This window comes from Vipera berus (genome assembly GCF_964194415.1).
Source record: "Vipera berus genome assembly, chromosome: 1".
In the NCBI taxonomy this organism is placed as follows: Eukaryota; Metazoa; Chordata; class Lepidosauria; order Squamata; family Viperidae; genus Vipera; species Vipera berus.
In genome coordinates, this window is record NC_138202.1 from 77,068,015 (window position 1) to 77,089,351 (window position 21,337).

The following is a 21,337-nucleotide window of genomic DNA, read 5'->3' on the forward strand; positions in this document are numbered from 1 at the left end:
TATCATCTCTTCTTCCATGCTCCTCCTTCCCACATTTCTCAATCTCCATTCTTCTGTGCTGTTGCTCAGAGCCATGGTGTTCTTATCATGCTCTAAAGAATTGCATTCCACTATGAAGTAGCTGGCATGCTGCTTCTAAAAGATGCAAGGCTGCGTCCGTCTCCAGTTTTACTGGTAGTTCCACCTCCTTAGTTAACTCTTTGGCTTAGAAAAGGAAGGATTTGGGAGGGTTTTGCACTAAGCACACAGCCCTTTATATTATACGCATTTATATTAACATCTAGAACAGAGGTCCCCAACCTTTTCGGCACCAGGGACCGGTTACGTGGAGAGAGGTTTTTCCACGGACTGGAGGGGGCGTGGCTTTGTGTGCTGTCTGCATCCTGTGGATGGGGCTTTCCTTGTTTGTGCGGATTGATCAGTGGCGTAGCGTGGGTTGTCAGCACCCGGGGCAAGGCACGCCTGGCACCCCCCCCTCCACAGTGGGCGGCGACCCGGCGGCTCGGATCGGATTCACACAGCCAGCACTGCAGTGAGAGAGAGTGAGTGAGCCAGGCAGGGGCAGAGAGCTGCGAGTGCGAGCGCACCCCCCCAGATGTTGCGCCCGGTGCAGCCGGCCCCCCCTGCACCCCCCACGCTACGCCACTGGGATTGATAGCTGGCATGCCATGGTCCAGTACTGGTCCACGGACCTGGGGTTGGGGACCCCTGAGCTAGAAGACTTTATAACAGAACTCATAATTAGCACCTGGATATATAAATAGTATGCTGCATCATTTTCATTGCAAATAACCGTATTTACAGAATGTTAGATGTGAAGGAAAACCGTGAGCAGGAACAAGAGGGAAGAGGAAGGGGGGGGGAGGAGGAATAGAATGGAATATCCAGAAACAAGCAGCACGTGACAGTCTATGAACACTAGTGCTCCAGTGCTCCTTTTCCAGCAATCTTACTAAAATATATCTCTTCTAGATATTGAGGGGGTTTGGGAGAGTAACTGTCATCCCTCATCTATAGTCTGAGGTGAGATAGTTCGGTAACAGTTCTGCAAGGAGGCAGGATATTTCTTTGGAGCAGGACCAAGCAAGAATGACCTATGGAAAAAATTGTAGTGCTTTTGCCCCTTCTCTTCTTGATGTCTGGCAACATTCAGGCAGGATAATCTCTGACCGCTGTGGGGAAACATTCCCTGCTTTTATGGTTTTTTAGCTTTTTTTTTTTAAAAGAAAGGTCTTTTTTCTCTTGTATATACTGAATCTGTGCCATTTCCTTTTCGGGCTGACGGTTGTCCTTCAACCACTCGGACACCCACAGGGTCCCACAAATAACAGGATCCTCTGCTAAGATTGTTCTAAAAATATCCTGTCGTCATGAATCATCCTAAAATGAATTGTTTTAAAAATAGGTTTTGAAACGACTGTGCCTCTCCATCTCCTGCAGAGAAATCTGCTGGTAAAAAAGAAGCCCACTTAGGCCTCTACATGTGCCAATAAGCATTAACTGTAAGCAGTAGCTTTCATTCGGTCTACACCCAAGACAGAAGGATCAGGGACGGGGTGCTGATTTCTTTGTATGCACACCCAACAATCTCAGGGTCCGTCTCAGAGGCCGCCCAGAGCTTGGCAGTGGGGAAAAAGAGGGTAAGTTGACATATTTTATTTAACGTCCTTTCCAGTGTGAGTATTACAAAACTTTTCAGGGCACTATTATAACAACAACAACAACAACAACAACAATAATAATAATATAGCAAAACAGAAGAGAAAGAACTGGAGAAAATCAGAAATACAAAGACCTACAAATAGAAGTAGAATGATTGTAATGAAAGAAAGAAAAGTTAATAACAATAGTAATAGGCTCCTTGTGTGCAATCCAAAACATCTGGAGCACCACTTGAATGCCATCAGCATTCAAAATCACCACTAGCCAATTGCAAAAGGCAGCTTAGTTGGAAAACCTTACATCCTGCAACAATACTTTTAAGACCATCAAACAGTATCTGCCTATCCCAGGTCCTTGGAAAGGACTCAACAGGTGAGTAAAAATGCCAAATCCAGTCTAAACATCTGGCTGAATGTGCATTGAACCATAATAATAACCTCCATAGGTAAATTGCTCCATTCATATATAAATATTACTAGCATAAAGTTATTTCTTGTATTTAAACAAAATTTAGGTATTTTTTCCTAGTTTCTGTCTACAATGAACAACAACTCCTGACTATGGCACCCTTTTGTGAATATGGAGCACTTCTGCCACTGCAGGAACCTGCAGCTATGATTACAGCTATTAATAAAAATGCCTGATTGCAGCTTTGCTAGTAGCTGTAATTTTACCACCAGAGCTTACAGGAGGCTTTTAAATGCAGAAGGAGTGGTGGCTTTGCTGCAAGATTATTTCTCTCATGGCAAATATAGCAAAAGACCAAATGAATCTACACAGCATCATATACTGAAAATGTGAATTCAGGAAGAGAATACTAGCAACTTCTCTTTTGGATTTTTGTTGGTCTAGGACTTGTGACAGCTCACCTGGCTCGTGGTGTTTGTATGGGGGCAATCGTAGATCAGTTTCAAACTCTTCAGAGATTGAGGAATGGAAACAGTGGATAGAAGGAACCAGAAACAAATCAGAATTAGTTCCCCAAGGGAACTAATTTATTTAGCATTGTTCGGTAAAAAAAACAAACCTCTTTGGCAAAGAACACTGCTTTAAAATGTCTACAATAATGTTGTGTGAATAATGAGAGGTAGTGAGAGGTCAGTTTCTTGGACAACATCCAGGACTTAAATAGTCAGTTTTTATATTAAATGACAGTAAGCATTCTCCTCTCTTAAAACAGTGAGTTATTGGCTCTTGGCTATGACTCATGAGGCCAAAACCTGTGTTTTGTCTGTTTTTGAAGACCACAATGAGAAATTAAAGGTCAACTCTAGTATTTTTTATATCAGAGCCCTGCTTTATTTTTATTTTTTTAAGAAAAATCTTATTTCAATTTCCTCCATTATTGCTGTTTTCAACAAGGGAGACTATTAAAAAGTGAAGTTTAGTTTCTAATTTCAGCTTGTTGATATGTGTATCACTGTCCGATGCATATTTATTCAAAGGTATGTCTTACTGTATTCAATTGGACTCACTTCCTAATTACCATGTTTAAACAGTTTAGTATTCCATTATTCCCCCCTCCCCCTTTCTTGAACTATCCCTTATTTGGTTTAAGCACAACCACTCATCTTCCCCAGATAGCTTGTGGGGCTTCCTGATAATACATTCCAAAGAGAGAGAATGTAGCAGGCAGATAAAACCAATATATATCTTTCCGGTCTGGCTCAACTCTTTCTCTATTTCCAATAGCTAACCGAATAATGTCAGCTGTCTTATCATTAGATGATTCAAATCAGTTAAAAACATATTAGATTAATTGCCTGGAACCAATTTTAACTCTGGACCGCTCTTAATGACACAGGAAGCAGGGGCAGTTTGCTAACAGCAGATTGTCTGCTTTCAAGAGAAACAGCGCTTTGGAAGAAACACATATTGGACCTGCCTGTGTCAGTATCATCCTTTCTCTTTCACATCAGCAGAGGACATGATGCGGTTTGGGCATATACTTCTGGATCAAAGCCTTCAGGGTTCTTCTACTCACCGCTGGCATTTTCTTCTGTCTTGACAGGCATAAGAGGGCTCTGTGGAGCAGAGTCTCCACTCAGGGAATAGCTGTGCTCTGCCTGGATGCCAGGAGTGGGAGGATCCAGATCCATGTCCAGCAAAGGGTTCTTTTCCACCAGCATGGGGTCATCAAAGAAGCTGTTGAACAGTTCATTGGAAAAGTCCTCCATGTTCTCAGAGAAGTGGTCAAAGCTCTCGGAGAAATGCTGAGAAAGGAAAGAAAAGTGTGAACCACATCATCTCCATGAGAGACTAGAGGGCCTTCTACTGAAATGTATCCCAAGCAGACACACTGCAAGCCAAATCATTTGGATGAGAAAAAAACTATATTCATCTTTTATTGTTTCTGTTTTCACAGCTTCAGAAGAAACTAACCAGCCAAAATCCACAATGAAGTACAGGCCTGCCCATTTTCTTCACCTTCATTAAATACATTTTTATTCTCTCTGTATTCTGTCTGTTCCTACAACAAGCTCATGTTGTATTGAAATGCATTAATTGGAACACCAGAAATACAGGTTTGAAGTATATTACTTTCTTTTTACTTCGAAGCCTTTTAAACATATTTCCTTACAACTCTCATCAACTTCATTGGTATGTACACTGTGTTGGTGTTCATTTTTCAAACTATCAAAACATCTTTATTAGGTTTCTGTGTAGTGACAATGATCAAAGGCATAAATACCTAAATTATTTTTTATAAAATGCAGTTGGGGTATCATTTTGATGTTCTCATAAATATAACTGTGAAATTAAATTGTTATATAAACCATTTTGTAGTTTGAGGATGGAACATTATTCATCATGAAAAGAGATGTTAAGGATTACTATGAAACTTATCCCTTCACTGCCTTTTTTTTATACAGCATATCCATTTTTGGAACGATTTGTCATATAATACTTTGGAAAAACCTTGGCAGAAACTCATGCAGCATGATACTGATATTTATTCAAAATACTGTTTTTTTTGTTTTTTTTATTGAAAAGTTTTAAAATACATTTTACCTTTAACAATCCCCCCTCCCCCTCCCCTACCTATCCCTCCCTCCCCCTCCCCCCCCTTTCCCCCCTTCCCCCCCCCCCCCCCCGACTTCCCAGAGCTAAGTACAGGGTATAAAAACAAAGAACAATCATAAGCATCCATATGCTACCAACAATAAATTCTTAAATCTATCACTCTCTAGCTCATATAAGCTCATATAAGATAACTACAAGCAATACTAATATTTCATATAGAAAAAAAAGAAAATAGAAAGGAAGACTTATTCAAATGCTAAATGAAACTTTTTAGTCCCATATTTGTTCTGGATATATTCAATCCATTTTTTCCACTCCATAATATAACGTTCTTGCGAATGATCTTTCAAATAAGCCGAGATCTTTGCCATTTCTGCCAGGTCAGAAACCTTTAAAGTCCATTCTTCTATAGTCGGCAGTTCCTCCTTCTTCCAATATTGACCTATTAAAAGTCTTGCTGCTGTAATTAAATTCAACATCAACTTAGTGTCCACAACAGTAGCATCTGTAATTATACCCAACAAAAAGAATTGCGGACAAAACTTTATCCTTTGCTTGAAGATCTTCTGCATATTCCACCAAATTTTTATCCAAAAAGCCTTGACCTTTTTACAGGTCCACCATATATGAAAATATGTTGCATCTTCGCCACCACACCTCCAGCATTTTGGCTGATAATTCGGATACATACTTGCAAGCTTTTTAGGATCTAAATGCCATCTATAAAACATTTTATAAAAGTTCTCTCTTAGATTTTGAGCTTGTGTAAATTTTACGTTCCTCACCCAGATCTTTTCCCACGTGTCCATTGTAATAACTTCTTGGATATTCAAAATACTGTTCAGTATTAATACAGTACAAAGGTTTGTTTTATAATGTGATCCAATTCTATGTACCCTCAGTGCAGAGTGGTAACTTGAGAAGCAGACTGATCATTAAAGAGTCTTGAGCATCTTATTATACATGTTTACAACGAAATCACATGTCACAAGTCACAGTAAAGTAGTGATACTTATAGAAGACATAAGAAGTCATACCTCTGCTTCAAATCATACTTTTAAAAAAGTGCATCCATTTCATACACATCGTTTTAGCTATGTCGGACTGCAACTGCTGTGTCAGCAGTACAATTCTATTGAAATTCAGTGAATCATATTGTTTGCTTTTTAAACACACACACACACACACACACACACACACACACACACACACATCTATTGCATCTTCACTTTCATAAGTAATAAGAATCAAATTTAATTAAAAACTCTGTAATAATTCATAGCTGTGTGTCCACATAGATGCATCGTGAAAATACGTAGCCTTCAGGGAAATCTGTCAATTTTCTCTTGGCAAAATCCCTTTTCTCCAGATAAAAAATGAAGATGAATGAAAACACTTTAAAAATGATTTTAGACACGCCCACTAGTAAAATTTACATTTCTGCTAGATTGAAATATATATTAATTGGTAACACAAGAAAACTAGAGTCTTTGAAAAAGGTGGTATAGAAGTATAAAGTTTATGGAGATTCTCAATTCAGATCATGTCCCAAAGGTGCTTTTCCAAAAGGCAACTGGACTTCCTTGGTTTTTTTCCTTGAAAATGTTTCACTTCTCATCCAAGAAGCTTCTAACGTTTAAAAGAGAATACAGGAAAAGAAATAAATATTACCAGCTGAATGGGAAGGGGACAATATTGAAGGACCAAATTACAAGGAAAGAAAACCACTAGTGTAAATTAAGCCCCTCCCTACAATCTTCCTTGTTGGGAGGAATAAACATATTTTTCTGTTTCATGATCCTCGTATCTGAAAACAGTATTCCATACCATTTATTTAGTTATTTATTTATTATTATATTTGTATACCGCCCTTCTCCCGAAGGACTCAGGGCGGTGAACAGGGCACATATAAAAATACAGAATACAAAAATTAAAAAAGAATTAAATAAGAGCCCAAGCTAAAAACAGTAAAATAATATAAAAATCCACAATAAAACCCACACCATCCTGTGTGAATGATGTTTATTGCAGGAAACACTATTATAAACATTGTTATTTCTCTTAGCACTTATCAGTTATGGAAGTTATAGTTGTTTCAAAAGTTGTTTTCTTATCTTCCTTAGTTTTTTAAAAAATTATCTTACTAGGATATATTTCTTAGTCTTTTGCAATTTAAAATATGTTGCCATTATCTCTTCACTCAGTGACTAAGTTCTTCTGTTCCTCACATTCTGCTGAAAATTGTACCCCCTCCAATTCTGTTCACAGGACTTAGCTGTCATATAAAGAACAGGAACACTTTCACACTATGTCCAAAATCAATCCATCCATTAAACTTTGAATAATGCAAAACCTGAGGAACTTAGAAACAAATACTACATATTACAGACAGGGCCACAGAGATAACAAGAAGACACCTCTGGATGCATGTGAGTTCCAAGGACAGTTATTCCTGTTCATTTTTTAAATATAGCAATACATTTAAATGCCTGTAAAGAAATGTAACCAAATAAAAAGAGTGCTATTTTTTAAATCTAATAGTTGTTTGAGCACAAGGTTATCTAATATCTGCAAATATTTGGCTTGTTGGCAATGTTTAACTTGATTTGGTCATACCTCAATGATTGAATAACTCACATTCAATAAATCAGAACAATGGTTGAAATGTATATTAGAGGCTTCCAGTTCTGTTTTTGTTTTTTGTTTTTTTTGTAAAATCTAGTCTTCCAGATTTTTTAAAAAAACATCTTGAAGTAAACCTGAATCCCTATCTGGTAGATAGACTGGAAGCGCTACATTCTAAAGAATATTTGTCCCTTTGCAAAGGAAAGTAGATAATATTAAAATCCCCTCCATTGGGGAAAAATTCTGAAGAGCTAAAGGAATCACTCACCTACATTTTACTAGGACATAATTCATGTTTGGTAGGTAGTTTTGGCCAGAAAGTGACCACCAGCTGGAAGGAGACACAATAAGAAATCAAATGTGTTTTTCAAGTTACATTATTATTTATGATGATGATGGTGATTTATTTATTTGTATTTACAAATAACTCAAGGTAGCAAAGATATTCAACATACCTTCCTCCTCTTATTTTCCCCACAACCTTGTGAGGTGGGTGGGCTAAGAGAAAGTGATGGGAACATATAGACTCCCGGTTTCTATACCAGCATCTTAACCACTTAGATCAGACTGGTTCTCCTATTTTTTCAATGAGATTACTGAAAAGAATTCCCTTTCAGTTTGTTGTCTGCAAAACGAAAGGAACTAAACCAGGAGTAGGCAACCTCAGCTCTTTTATGACTCATGGACTTCAACTCCCAGAATTCCTGAGTCAGCATAGCTGGGAGTTGAAGTCCATGAGTCATAAAAGAGCTGAGGCTGCCTACCCCTGATACTAAACTGTCTTCTTGCATCTTTATGTTTCCTCTTCTCCTCCATATTCACAGAAGCTCCACTTTCATCAACATATCTATGAAATGCTAGTTATACTTCTAGATTAGAAGATGTCCTTGTGGGTTTGGATGTCATTCCTTATCTATGGTGCGGAGGGAGGCACTCTAGATAGCATTGACTTTCATCTCTAACTCCCATCTTTGTTTTTCCGTTCTCTTTTCTGTTATATACATACTTTTGCATACATACAAAACATAAGAAGAAAAGAGTTGGGATTCTTTCATTTTAGGATGTCTTTTAAATAATGTTAGGAGCTGTTCACTACAAACTTCTTTGGGACAGTGGTGGGATTCAGCCAGTTCACACCACTTCGGTAGCTAATTTTTTGTTGCCCAGGCCCAGAACGGACTTCTGGACGCATCATTCACACAGAGAACCGGTTGTTCACATATCTGAATCCTACCACTGCTTTGGGGGATACAGGAACAAGATCTTCTAAGTATGTTTAAGCAGCCAAATGAGGGAGGCTGTTCAAATTTATAGTACGGCATTGAAGGAGAAAATATTAAACATTTTCTCTGTGCTGTTTTTTAAGAAAACATAAATACACGCACAACATATGATTCCCTTTGGACAACAGTGAAAAGCTTCAGGGGCAATTTTCACAGATCAAATAACAAATTACTCTAATTCCATATCATCTGCAGATGATATCTAATGTGCATCAAATCTAAGATTGGGAGAGGCGTAGGTCCATTTAGTCCAATATTGTCTACACCAGTGGTTTTCAACCTTTTCTTCACCACAGACCCCCTTTAAATACTTTTTGTTGCCATGGACTCCCATGACTTAATTCAAGATTTAAATCATAACATTTCTTCAAGCCATTGCAGACCCCCTGTGAGGACATTGTGCCTCACCCCAGGGGTCCACAAACCACAGATTGAGAACCATTGGTCTACACTAAACAAGCAATAGTTCTTCACACTTCATATTGGTCTGATGGGTTTGGGTTTTATTACTGTTTTTATGTAATTTATTTATTGTATTTGGGCATTATGGTTTAATCTGTTCTTAATTTTTGTATTTTGGTATTTTAGTATTTATTGCCCTCTTCACCGCCCTGAGTCCTTCGGGAGAAGGGCGGTATACAAATTAAATTAAATAAAAAAAAATAAATATTACTGATCACATCCAATGCCTGTAGAAATTTGGGTTATATGCAAAAAATTAACTGTATTCTTACACCACACTTATCCAAGTCATGTAAATAGATGTTCACGCAGCATGCCTAGCTTTTTTCATGGCTTAGGATGAAACGCAAACCAAGCCTGTCCATTCCATTTACATTTACATGATTTAAATTGGTAACCTGATCATCTGAATGAAGTCATTATTTTCTGTAGCAGTGGATAACCTTGGAATTCTCTAGTGATGAAATCTGGAAGCTGTATGCTGAAATAGCAAAATACACCAGATGCTCCAGATATCATTCAACAACAGCATATTTATTTCAGATTTACTGTGCAAAAAATACATTTATCTTGAGTTGGTATTTAGAAAGGAAAAGCTGGTGTTAGAAAAGGAAATGCTTTAGATGATGACATAAAATGTTCGTAAGTGACAGATGGAAGGCCAAAGAAGGCTAACTAATCTTCATGTTGCGATACAGTATATGATCTTTTTATTAAGCTATTTTTTAAATCTATAGCCATAAAAAACTAGTTACACTGGGTTACAATGTATATAAAACTTTAAAAAATAATACTCCTTTTTCCAAGTTTCCTGACAGGTTGCAAGAAAGCTTTTCTGTGCGAAATGTAAGAAGTGAGAAACTTCACCTTCAACCCTACTGAGATTAAGCCTGATTGTTTCAGTTCACTCATTCTTGAGCTTTGGCAGCTGGTTAAGTAGCTGACTTCAAGCCAGTCATCCTCTCTCAACCCAATCTGTCCCACAAGGCTGTTGTGAGAAGGAGTGCTGTGTACAGCACCTTGGGATCCTGGAGAAAAGGCAGGATGTAAATCTGACTAGCTAAATATTTACATGAGAACAGTATAGACGTACTTAGATTCACACATTGTTTCTTCAATGAGTTGTAATGGCTGGATACATGCATTATACTAACTAGAAGATAAAATGTGTCTTAGAAACCCAGTGGCTGAATTAAGCTAAAACCAAAACAAAATTCATTGCAACTAACAGCCAGTTACTGGCTCAGAAGCAGGAAGACTAATGAGATAAAATACCATCACACCTAAGTTTTACTCAGAACTAATGCGCTTGTTTTAAAAAATATGTTTCCTGTATTACAATTATATTGCCTGCCTTTTTTAAAGATAGCATCTTCAAGGAAAAGATAGGTATGAATAAATATTTAAAGTGGTGGTTTATATAAACTGCCAACAGGGAAAAAAATGTACCCTTTTGCTGCTCTGATCTTACTTTTCTTCGGCACACACTAGTTCTTTGCTTTATCCCAGGGTGCCAAAATCCCTTCAGTCTTGCCAAGAAAAAGACAGAGGCAGGAGATGACCTGAACACCCCGGATACAGGCAAGCGTAAGTTCCTGTTCCAACATAAAGATCTGTTTGTTTTATTCAAAGACAATATCATTGTGTAAATAAATGCCAGGCAATAAGAAGGATGCAGAAATACTGGTATCAATGCCATTTACCAAACATCGGCCTCCAGCTTTGTTCTTAAAAGGATAAAGGGAGTGTAGTTAAAAGAAAACTCTAGTTTAATATATACTCAGTCAATGGGACTATGACAGAAACCTCAACATGGAAATATTTATGCTTTCAACTGCATCTCAGTTGTCAGCATTGTGAAATCTTTCAAAATGCACACAAGAGAGATACACACAATTATTCAAACAGACTGAGTAGCTATGAATCTCAAATGAAACTATATAGAATCTTTAGGTTGCTCAAAGAAATTATCTCTACAATGCTTACAAGGAAGGCGACATCTAATATCAATGTTCAATCATGTTACTGTTTCTGAACATCAAATGCCCAAATTTATAAGATAAACTTATCATTTCTACTAAAACAGTTGCTTACTTGTAAAAGGTTTATCTGTATTTTAGAAGTTATACATCTGATACAAGGCAATGGATTGTACCTGGGCATTTTTAAAAATTAATCTCTGCTAGTTAATCCACTGTAATGTGGTTTACTTAACATGATGTCATGAAAGTTGGAGAAGAGATAAAATGAAAATCTAAAAACAAAACAAAAATGAGAACATCTAGATTTGCTAACAATCTTTAATATATTTTATTTAGACTTTACCATCTTTCTATTTAGATGGATCAGGAACTCAAAAACCTGATTTGCAGATTTAAAGAGAATTCAGGAATGAGTTAAAGAATTTGGTCAGATAATTTGGATAGCTGTTTTGAGAAAAGTGTTCTTGTGAACTGGGAAAAGGTCTAATGGCAATTCCAATATAACATGTTGGCTGGGAATTATAGGAAATGAACTCCAAGATAATACTAAAGCACCACCTTGGGAAAGGCTGCTGTATACATTCTTTGTCTATATTTAATGAGGAAAACTGTGGGAGAATAACATTTCTTCTATTTAGCAATCTAAAATATTTACTTCCGTGGTGTATTGTTCATGGTTAAAACTGGAAAGATGGGCAGGGAATCTCTGCAACATTTTCATCAACCTCTGATGTTACTTTTACATGAAACTGCCTTCTATTATCTCTAGCCTACATGGTTGATATATGACTGGATGAAATGATAACAGCTGTAGTCCAATCAACACATTTGGAAGATGCTACACTGGGGAGACCTACCCTAAAATGTGAAAGAACATATAAACAGAAGGGTTTGATAGTATTTTTGATTGCTGTGACAGGGAGCCATGAAACTTAAAACCATACATTCGTTTTATACCTTGGCTTTTTTGTCATTTTATTTGTTTTGCCAAAGATAAAACTGAAGCTTGTTTGATTAACTTTAGAGCACGGGTGTCAAACTCGCCACATCATATGACGCATTGCGATGTATCACGACTCTTTTTGCATTGCCGGCAATTGGGGGGGGGGCTTCGGTATGATGAAACTGGCCCACGGGCTGGCAGTTTGACACCCCTGCTTTAGAGTAACACTAATGTTGTATTAAACTTATATACACTATAACTGATAGAGAACTAAGGAGGTAACCCTATATCCAAATACAAGATTCAGATGCCAGAAAGATGGCCAAATTTTTCATACCCATCATTGCTCTTTCTAATATTTCAGTGGGGAAAAGTTCCAATGCTGGCATATTCACTATTTTATGTAAATGGTACATTATTCTACAAAGGAATGCTATGTGGTAAATCCACACCTTTTGTCTTTTAGCGGAAAAAAATGTTGGCCCCAAATTAATTGCTTACTGGAGTACAGTAAATAGTTCCCAACTACCACCAATTTGTTGCTAGGACTAACACTTGTTGAGCCATTCAAACATTAATTTCCATAATTAACTAATATGATCCCCCATGAAACAGCTTTTTGTAGGGTGGGACAAACCTACAGTATATACATAAGAGAAATATGGATGCTAGTGATGATTCACAAATTGATGCTGGAAGGTAATAACATTAAATCTGTAATATCCCAAATGAGTGCTTCATAGAAGATGACAAGATTTGTTATCTCTTGTCTTAACAGACAGAACCAGGTCAAATAGGCTTAAATTACAAAATAATAAATTTAACTGAATATTAAGGAAAAATCCTTGTCAGAAAGCAGAATGGAACCAACAAGCTAACAGATATGAAATACCCTCAGAGAAGTCTTGAGAATGGAGGCTGGACAACCATATATTGGAATATTCTTACTTTAGATTTCCTGAGTGAAACAAATGCTAAAGCTTGCGACTATCCAGGACCTCATATGATTCAAAGAGTCTGTGTTGTTGTGTCTTGTGATGCGTCACCTTCCTCAACTATGCCTTTCCCTTTTATCTCTGACCAAGTCCTCATTTACCAGATTAGTACTAAAACCACATATTGGTTTTAGTTTCTTCCTGGGTCCCACTCCAACAAGTAGTTTGCGTGCTTATTGTAGTTTATGCTCTGACATAAGGCATAATTATGGCAATTGCCAAAGATAGTATAAGGAGAAGACACTCTTGAAGGGGGGAAAAACACTCCTGGCACACTTCAAATCTGAAAATTCCATTTAATTTCAGGCAAGGCAACAGATGCAGGGATGAATCACAGTTTATACATGGAGGGGGTGAATCAAGGTTAAAAAGAGTTGAAACCTATTAGGCACACCCCCAAGTGAGATTACAGATCCTCAGCTTTCCTTTTTTAAAAAGCTTGTTATCTCCAATGGGTGGAGTTCATATTTCCATGCAAAACCATAATGACCTGTCAGTGACTCAAAATAATCAGCAAGAGTGCAAATCTAAAGCAATAGCACCCACTTCTTTATTATTCCTTATCTTCCTAAATATTACTTTCTAAATGTATCAGACTGCAACCTAGAGTTTTCCAAACCCCAAGGATGGCAAGGGGAGAGGAGTTAAGACCGAAATGTTACAAGGACTCAAGGTTGGAAAAGGATGATCTAGTGGAAAAGAAAAGAAAATGCTTATTGAGCTTGTAGCCTAAAACCTTTTTGAAAGAGGATACTATGCAGGATCTTCTCTGTGGCTTGAAAATATATTTAATGCAAAGATGTTATGCTGATTTAGTGTATAAACGTGGTACGTAGTAGTTCTGCTTCATTACTGCTTAGGCAAATTTCCTAAATTTAAACCAGGAATTGCAAATTCTGGCCTCAGATGTGGCCAAGCTACAACTTCCAGCATCCCTCAGTATTCACCATTTAAATGTTTCATCACATTTTTGTTTCAATTGATAACATTTGGTTTTTTTTAATGTTTGAATCCATATGCATTTTTATGCTAGTTTCTCCTAATATGTAGGAGCTAGTTTTTTTTTTCTTTAGACATACACGTTTTGCCAGCAATTCTTCCAATATAATGCTTTTCATGTCTGCTTTTACTTCATGCCTCCATTTTATATGCAGTTTTGGGAGAGGCAAACTATCTAGATTTTTTTTAAGAGAGTTCCAGTTCACACTGGGAAACTGGCTGAGTTAGTATAAACATGTGAATTGTCCCAAGTAGAAAAATCTTTTGCCACAGGCTTCATAGAGCAACAACTTTTCTGAGACTACACCAGCTGGTAAAGTATCATCTAGGTAAAGGTAAAGGTTCCCCCGCACATGCGTGCTAGTCGTTTCCGACTCTAGGGGCCGGTGCTCATCTCCGTTTCAAAGCCGAAGAGCCAGCGCTTGTCCGAGGACGTCTCCGTGGTCATGTGGCCGGCATGACTAGACGCCAAAGGCGCACGGAACGCTGTTACCTTCCCACTGTAGTGGTCCCTATTTTTCTACTTGCATTTTTACGTGCTTTCGAACTGCTAGGTTGGCAGAAGCTGGGACGAGTAACAGGCGCTCACTCTGCTACGCGGCACTCGGGATTTGACCCGCCAACCTGCCGACCTTCTGATCGACAAGCTCAGCGTCCTAACACACTGAGCCACCGCGTCCCTTAAGTATCATCTACCATGAGACAAATACATGTTGAGAATCGAACACCCTCTCTTTGTGGAGAAGGTTGCTGATTTTAAAGGATGGGTGGGAAAATTAGAAACATAGTGTAGGAAGTCAGCACCTCCCCCCAGAGAAGGAAATATCGGGGGAAATATTAAAAAGGCATATTATATTTCCCCAAAGGAATAATAGAAAATTTTTAGGAGAGGCAGAAACAGCCCAGTCTCCCCCAGGCAGAAACTGAGCAGGCCAGCTCTGTAGAAATGCAGATTTGATAATCCTGGGCCACCTATTCATAAGCAAAATGCTTTCAGTCACAGCCCCAGTGAAGCAGGACATGACCTTTAGGATGTAATAACATTAACCCACCACCATTAGAATACCAAAAGCTCAGGTCAAAGTATGGGAACAGAAACAACCTCAAACAGGAACAACTCCAAACACAAAACTTCAAAAAGGTATAAACACCCACCCACTCCCAGCTCCATTTTGTCAACCACCCCAGAAACATGCTGTCTCACTGAAATTTCTGGTAACTCAATAAACAGAACCTTCCTTCCTAAGCAGTCTCAATTTTGTTTATTCCCGGCTTGGACTGGACCCTGATGATTTTTCTTTGAACAACAGATTCCACATCTTCTGTATCTCCTCACTTTCACCAGTGTTTTGTTTATCTTTCTCAAACTCTTCCTCACTCCTTCTTCACAGTCAAGAAAAGCCCCATATGTGTTCCCAAAGCAACATTACTGAGGAGCAGTCATGGTGGGGACAGCCAAAGTTCACTAGCCCCATTGTGGGACTATGGATTGTCCCTTTTCCAAGTCAAAATTTCAGACTGCTCCTTCCAGTCAGCTGTCTCCCATGCACTGACTGAGAGATACGAGGTGTATCCCTTGCTACGACAGGTGGGAACCATTCTCTAAGCATAAGCTACCTTTAAACTCCCTAGGAAAATCTGCTCCCGTTTAAGCTATCTCATTCCTGGAGCAAGCTTGAAAGACTGCCAAGTCACGGCTGTGGCACCCGTTTTCCTTCTGGGATGCATGCGGGATCGAAAGAGGCCTCCTAACATATTTCCACCACATGTTCTAATTATTGCACCCTCACAACACACACACACACACACACACACACACACACAGAGAGAGAGAGAGAGAGAGAGAGAGAGAGAGAGAGAGAGAGAGAGAGAGAGAGAGAGAGAGAGAGGTGTGTTTTATCTCAGGAGTCTGGGTGAAATATCACAAATATGAACTATTCTTCAACATCTTTTAGATACAGCTTCCCTCATCAACCTTCAGATACAGTCCTGATATTCCTACATTAAAATAAAAAGAGAGCAGCAAAAAACAGTATGGCTGGATGGGAGCCCACATCCAGAAGATTTAGCCTCTCTGCAACTCAGAGGTTCTCCTCATGCTATCCAACTGTGCCAAATCGGGAGGGAATTCTTATAAGTTTTCCCTTTTCTTTTTTGGAAATATATATATTTTCCTTTTCTGCCTGCCAAGATAAATCTTCATTTCCAGCTGTGACATCTGTGTTTCCCTTCTCTCCTTTCAATAAGGAATGAACCTTCCCCACCACACTCCAGCTTCACAGTTGAGGTTTCCATTACTCTACAACAAAAGAAACAGCTCTAACTTCCACCCATTCTTTACATGCTTTAAAAGAAAAATGCGATGGTAAATTTTAGTGCTCATTAAACTGACAACACTAATAAGAGACAGGCAGTGGTGGGATTCAAATATGTGAACAACCGGTTCTCTGTGTGGATGCCGCATCAGGAAGTCCATTCTGGGCCTGGGCAACCAAAAATTAGCTACCGGTTCTGCCAAAGTGGTGTGAACTGGCTGAATCCCACCACTGGAGACAGGCATCATGTGGAGTGGCTAAGCATAGTTTAGCCTGACAATGAGGTTTAATGTAGTTCAGCTCTTACTAGGAACTCCTCCCTATACTGTATTCACTCTTTCTTTTCTGGTTGTTTCATATTGTTTCTTCTTAATCAATATATATATCAATAATTCCACATAGCAATCACATTACAAACCATTCTAAAATTAACACTTATAATGCTAAAACTATGGGACATGGGTGAAAGTAATGGTCAATACTGCAGAAGGATAACGTAGGTCGTGATCATTTATGTTCTTCCCTGCAAGGAGATAAATATGACAGGCACAATACTCCATGAATGCATCATATAGATTTTCATGAATGTCCACTGAAATAAGATGATGATACTGTAGGTTGATTATCTAATGTTCTTAATTAGTGATGAGATATAGGAACTCAAAAGGCAGAGCACCCATGATCAGATCTAGGCAACAGTCCCAGCCCCATTCAATTCACAAGCATGGCTGTAATTTATAGATACGGCTGGCTAAACATTGTCAAATTTCCCACGAATTAAATATAAAACCTATTCTAAGTTATGAAGAAAAGACTTTTGCATATGGGCTGCTTGGAGGAAAGTCTGGATAAAAATGTAATAATAATAGTAAACTACAAACTAAATCAATTAATACAGTGTTTCTCAATTTGTGTGAACTTCAACTCCCAGAATTCCCCAGTCAGCATGCTGGGGGTGGGGGGGGAAGAGAGATCTTAAAGTTGCTGAGGATGAGAAACATCAGACTAATAAACAGCAACAGGCTAAATTCATGAGGAATACATGAGCCAAATGAATATTTTAGCCTTGAAACATGGGTGGTATTCAGTTGGTTACATACTAGATTTATTTTTAGGAAGTGTTAGCCAAATTAATCTGTTGCAGCTAAGCTCTTCCTCTGCAAAACCTAAGGTCATCTACACACTCATTTAGAGTAAGTCTCTCACTGTTGTGCTGCGGTTGACACCCAGATAAGCATAAAAGTATAAGAAGACTTGTTCTTTCTCATTCTGGAATACAAAATACAGTATGATGGATTTCCATTGCAGAAACGCAGATCCCAACTGAATATCTGGAGAAACATAAAAAGCTGTTTTACTGTGGAACCAATTACCGTCCTAGACAGATGTGGGTTCCCCTTCATTTGGTTTAAACAGAGATTAGATAGCTGCCAATCTAGGATATTTTAATTTGGGTTTCCACCTGAAGCAACATTTGGACTCAGCAGACTAAACACCCTCTTCCAACTTATTTGACCCACATTTCTGGACTTAAAAAATCTGGATGAATGAACCTTTATTGTCAAAGTACAAGCATGTATACATTGAGATTGGCTGAGCCTCCCTTCGTGCCCCCACCCCCAACTTACAGTGACACAAACCCTCCATCTTATTACACCATGTGAGCTAATTGCACAACGCACCGGCCTCGCAAGTCAATTATACATAAACGTTATAAAATTATTTCCCATTCAAAAGCCTAACAGCCCATGGATAAAAGCTGTTTTTCAGCCTGTTGGTACGGCTGGCTATACTCCTATATCTCCTACCCAATGGTAGGAGAGTAGAGAGATACTGTCCAGGGTGTGAGTCATCCCTGAGAATTTTCCTCACTCTTCCAAGGCAGCGAGCCCTGGCGATGTCATCTAGTGGTGTCAGGGGACAGCCCACAATGTCTTGTGCTGTGCTCACCACCCTCTGTAATACTTTCCTATCCGCGGTTGTCAGACCAGCATACCAAACCACAATGCCATACGAGAGGTAGTAGTAGTAGACCGGTAAAAGAGGGTCATAAGCCGTTGTTCTACCCTGTTCTTCCGCAAGACCCTGAGAAAGTGAAGTCTCTGTTGGGCCTTTCTGGCCACCTGGGTTGTATTAACTTTCCAGGTCAGATCTTCGCAGAGGTAGACTCCCAGAAATTTAAAGGAGGAAACTGTCTCCACACAGCCCTCCCCGATATAAAGTGGGGCAGGTTCCTCCTTTTTCCTCCGGAAGTCTAGCACCATCTCTTTCGTCTTGCCGATTTTCAGGTGCAATTTGTTGTTACAACACCATATGGATAGTTTTTGTACCTCTGCCCTGTATGCTGTCTCATCCTCACCTGTAATAAGACCCACCACGGTAGTATCATTTGCAAACTTAATTATCGCAGTAGATGGGTCAGATGATACACAGTCATATGTGTACAAAGAGTACAGGTAGGGGCTAAGCACACAGCCCTGTGGCGAGCCGATGCAAAGCTTCAGGGGGGCAGACAAAGCAGACCCGACCTTCACTGTTTGTAACCGGTCCCTAAGAAAGTCTTGAATCCAATCGCAGATGGAGGGGGAAAATTTCAAGTCAGTCAGCTTCTCGATGAGAGTGCTCGGCAAAATGGGGTTGAAAGCTGAGCTACAATCAACAAAAAGCATCCTGACATAGCTTCCAGGTTTCTCAAGATGACTTGCTACAGGGTGTAAAGCAGTAGCTATGGCATCGTCTGTCGACCTGTTCCCCCTGTAGGCAAATTGATGTTTATCAAAGTCCAGTGGGAGGCATGTCATAAGATGTTGGAGAACCAATCTTTCGAAGCATTTCATGACTACAGACATTAATGCAACAGGTCATTAATGCATTAAGTCATTCAGGCACTCAACTGCAGTTTTCTTGGGGACTGGGACAATGGTAGCTGCTTTCAAGCACGATGGTACACATGACCTCTTGATGGCAACATAAAGGTAGAATTTTAGGCACCTCATTCTCACTTTTTAGTGGCTATCCAGAAATAAAGCTCTAGATTCAGTATTATCCCAAAACACATGGGTTTTATCAAAAAGATATAATCCAATATCTGTTATACTGTCCACCTTTAAATTTCACTGCAGATCTACCAGAGGAAGCCCTATAAGTTAGGAATAGTTCAGTGTCTTCTTCTTTCATATCTCTTTTTCAAGGAAGTTGTATAAGAGAATAGTTATTTAAAAAATCCTGTCCAGTTCCTTGAAATCTGGAATCTCTGAGTGTCTAAAGACTCTGGGCTAACATTCCAACATTTCTGCCAGCAGCAAGAACAATGGGTAGGAAAGGGGGCATTTTTACATAATCAAAACCAATAGAGAAAAAGAAATATACTTCCCAGACAGCATTGAGAAGTATTGTTTTCCTATGTGTTAAAAGTTTTTGAGAACCAGCAGTGGAAGATATGTAAATTAGCCACATTCTTCATTCTTTTACAAAAGCCACAAGGAGAGCTCACCATTCGTTTTACTGTAAATCATTTCCCAGTAAAAGAACTTTACCAGATTTGGGTTATGCAAAATCTAATGCTGAATCCCACATGTGCTGCAGAGGGGATCATTGACACAAAACAAAACAAAAAGGGAAATATTCTGAAAGCTGCAACATTCTCAGGAGCAAGTTTGAACAATTGGGTACTTGCTTGGACTCCCACCAGTATCTGAGGAAGACTTACCAATCCTTGCTTATCTGCTTTGCTTTTTTGCTATGACAGGTCAATAACTACAAGTTGCCTTTTCAGTTATCTTTTGTTCCTCTTGATGACCATACAATCTGAGCCCAGAAGGCAAAACCTAGTAAAAGTGGGCATCACAAGATCTGAGAAACCGGCTTTCTTAATTTTGTCTTCATGCTATATTCTATTTGAGGTATAGATTTACTTCACCATTTTTGGGTTTATCAGTCCTATCCCAATATAAGTAGATATTCCTGGAAAGCATGCTGAATTGCAGTACCATCAAGCCCAATAGCTCAATTTTTCATTGAAAGATTGAGCGATAGACCTTAGAGATAAATTACAAGTACAAATAGCTTTTGATTATTAGAGTTTTTCTAATAGCCAGACATAAGAGCCATTCAGATGGATTGTCAAGAAAAATAGTAAGACAGAAGCTTCATCCTATTGAATAAAGGTATACTATATAGCACAAATATTTTTAAAATGCATACCTAGCCTGCCTTTCAAACGCAGGATTCCTAAGGTGTCACATATCAAATATAAATAACAAAAGTACAAAAATAGAGTGGTGTGATCTATAAAAAACATGGTAAATGAACATTTTATTAGAAAACAAAAGCTTGACCGAATAGGGCTTTAAACATTGTATGGTAGAGAATTCTCATAGAGGTTATTAATTCCTACTGGCTACAGATAATTCTTAAAATGTCAAACTCTATTCAGTCAAGTTTTTGTTTTCTGATAAAATGTTCATCTGCCACATTATTTGGGGACTGTGGCCTTTTGGGGGGAATAAGAGAAGCAATTCCAAGCTCTTGTCCTGAACACCTTACAGTTCAATTGTCTCCAAAGCTGGTAAGCGAAAAGAACAAAACTGGCTGACAAAAGTAGAAGCTGAAATTGCTTGAATCCCACAATAAAAGCCATGCCTGGAAGAAGCACAGACTACCATAAATTAATCTGGAACAGAAATGCAAATTTGAGAATCCCCATCTTGGCTAGGAATAGAGAACACAAGACTTTTTATGCTCAGAGGATAAATGAATTTTACATTCAAAAGGGAGGGGGGAAGAGACCAGAACTTTCGCTAGCGTTTCAAAACGACCCAGGAAAGGTTTTATTCTCCTTTGTGTGTGTAGTGAAGGGAGGAGCTACTTTGAATTTATTTATGTCTAGACAGTAGAGGGTGAAGATTGCTGTGAGGATCCAAAAGAAACAGGCCCGGGAGGAGTAAAACGGACAGCAGCAAACTAGGCGAGGAAAGGCCAGAGGGAACCAGAGAAAACAGAAATGAAGAGGTGAACTCCCTTAGCAGCCGGCCAATCCAAACGCCTG

The 21,337-nt window shown here is 38.8% G+C and overlaps 1 protein-coding gene across 1 annotated transcript in view; it reads right to left on the reverse strand.

Moving 5' to 3' along the window:
• Window positions 1-21,337, reverse strand: part of CREB3L1 (cAMP responsive element binding protein 3 like 1) — a 104,185-nt gene that overhangs the window by 50,356 nt on the left and 32,492 nt on the right. Inside the window, exon 2 of the mRNA XM_081337356.1 lies at window positions 3,647-3,875. Within this exon, the coding sequence (XP_081193482.1) occupies window positions 3,647-3,875 (229 nt within the window). The remainder of the gene's footprint in view (window positions 1-3,646; window positions 3,876-21,337) is intronic.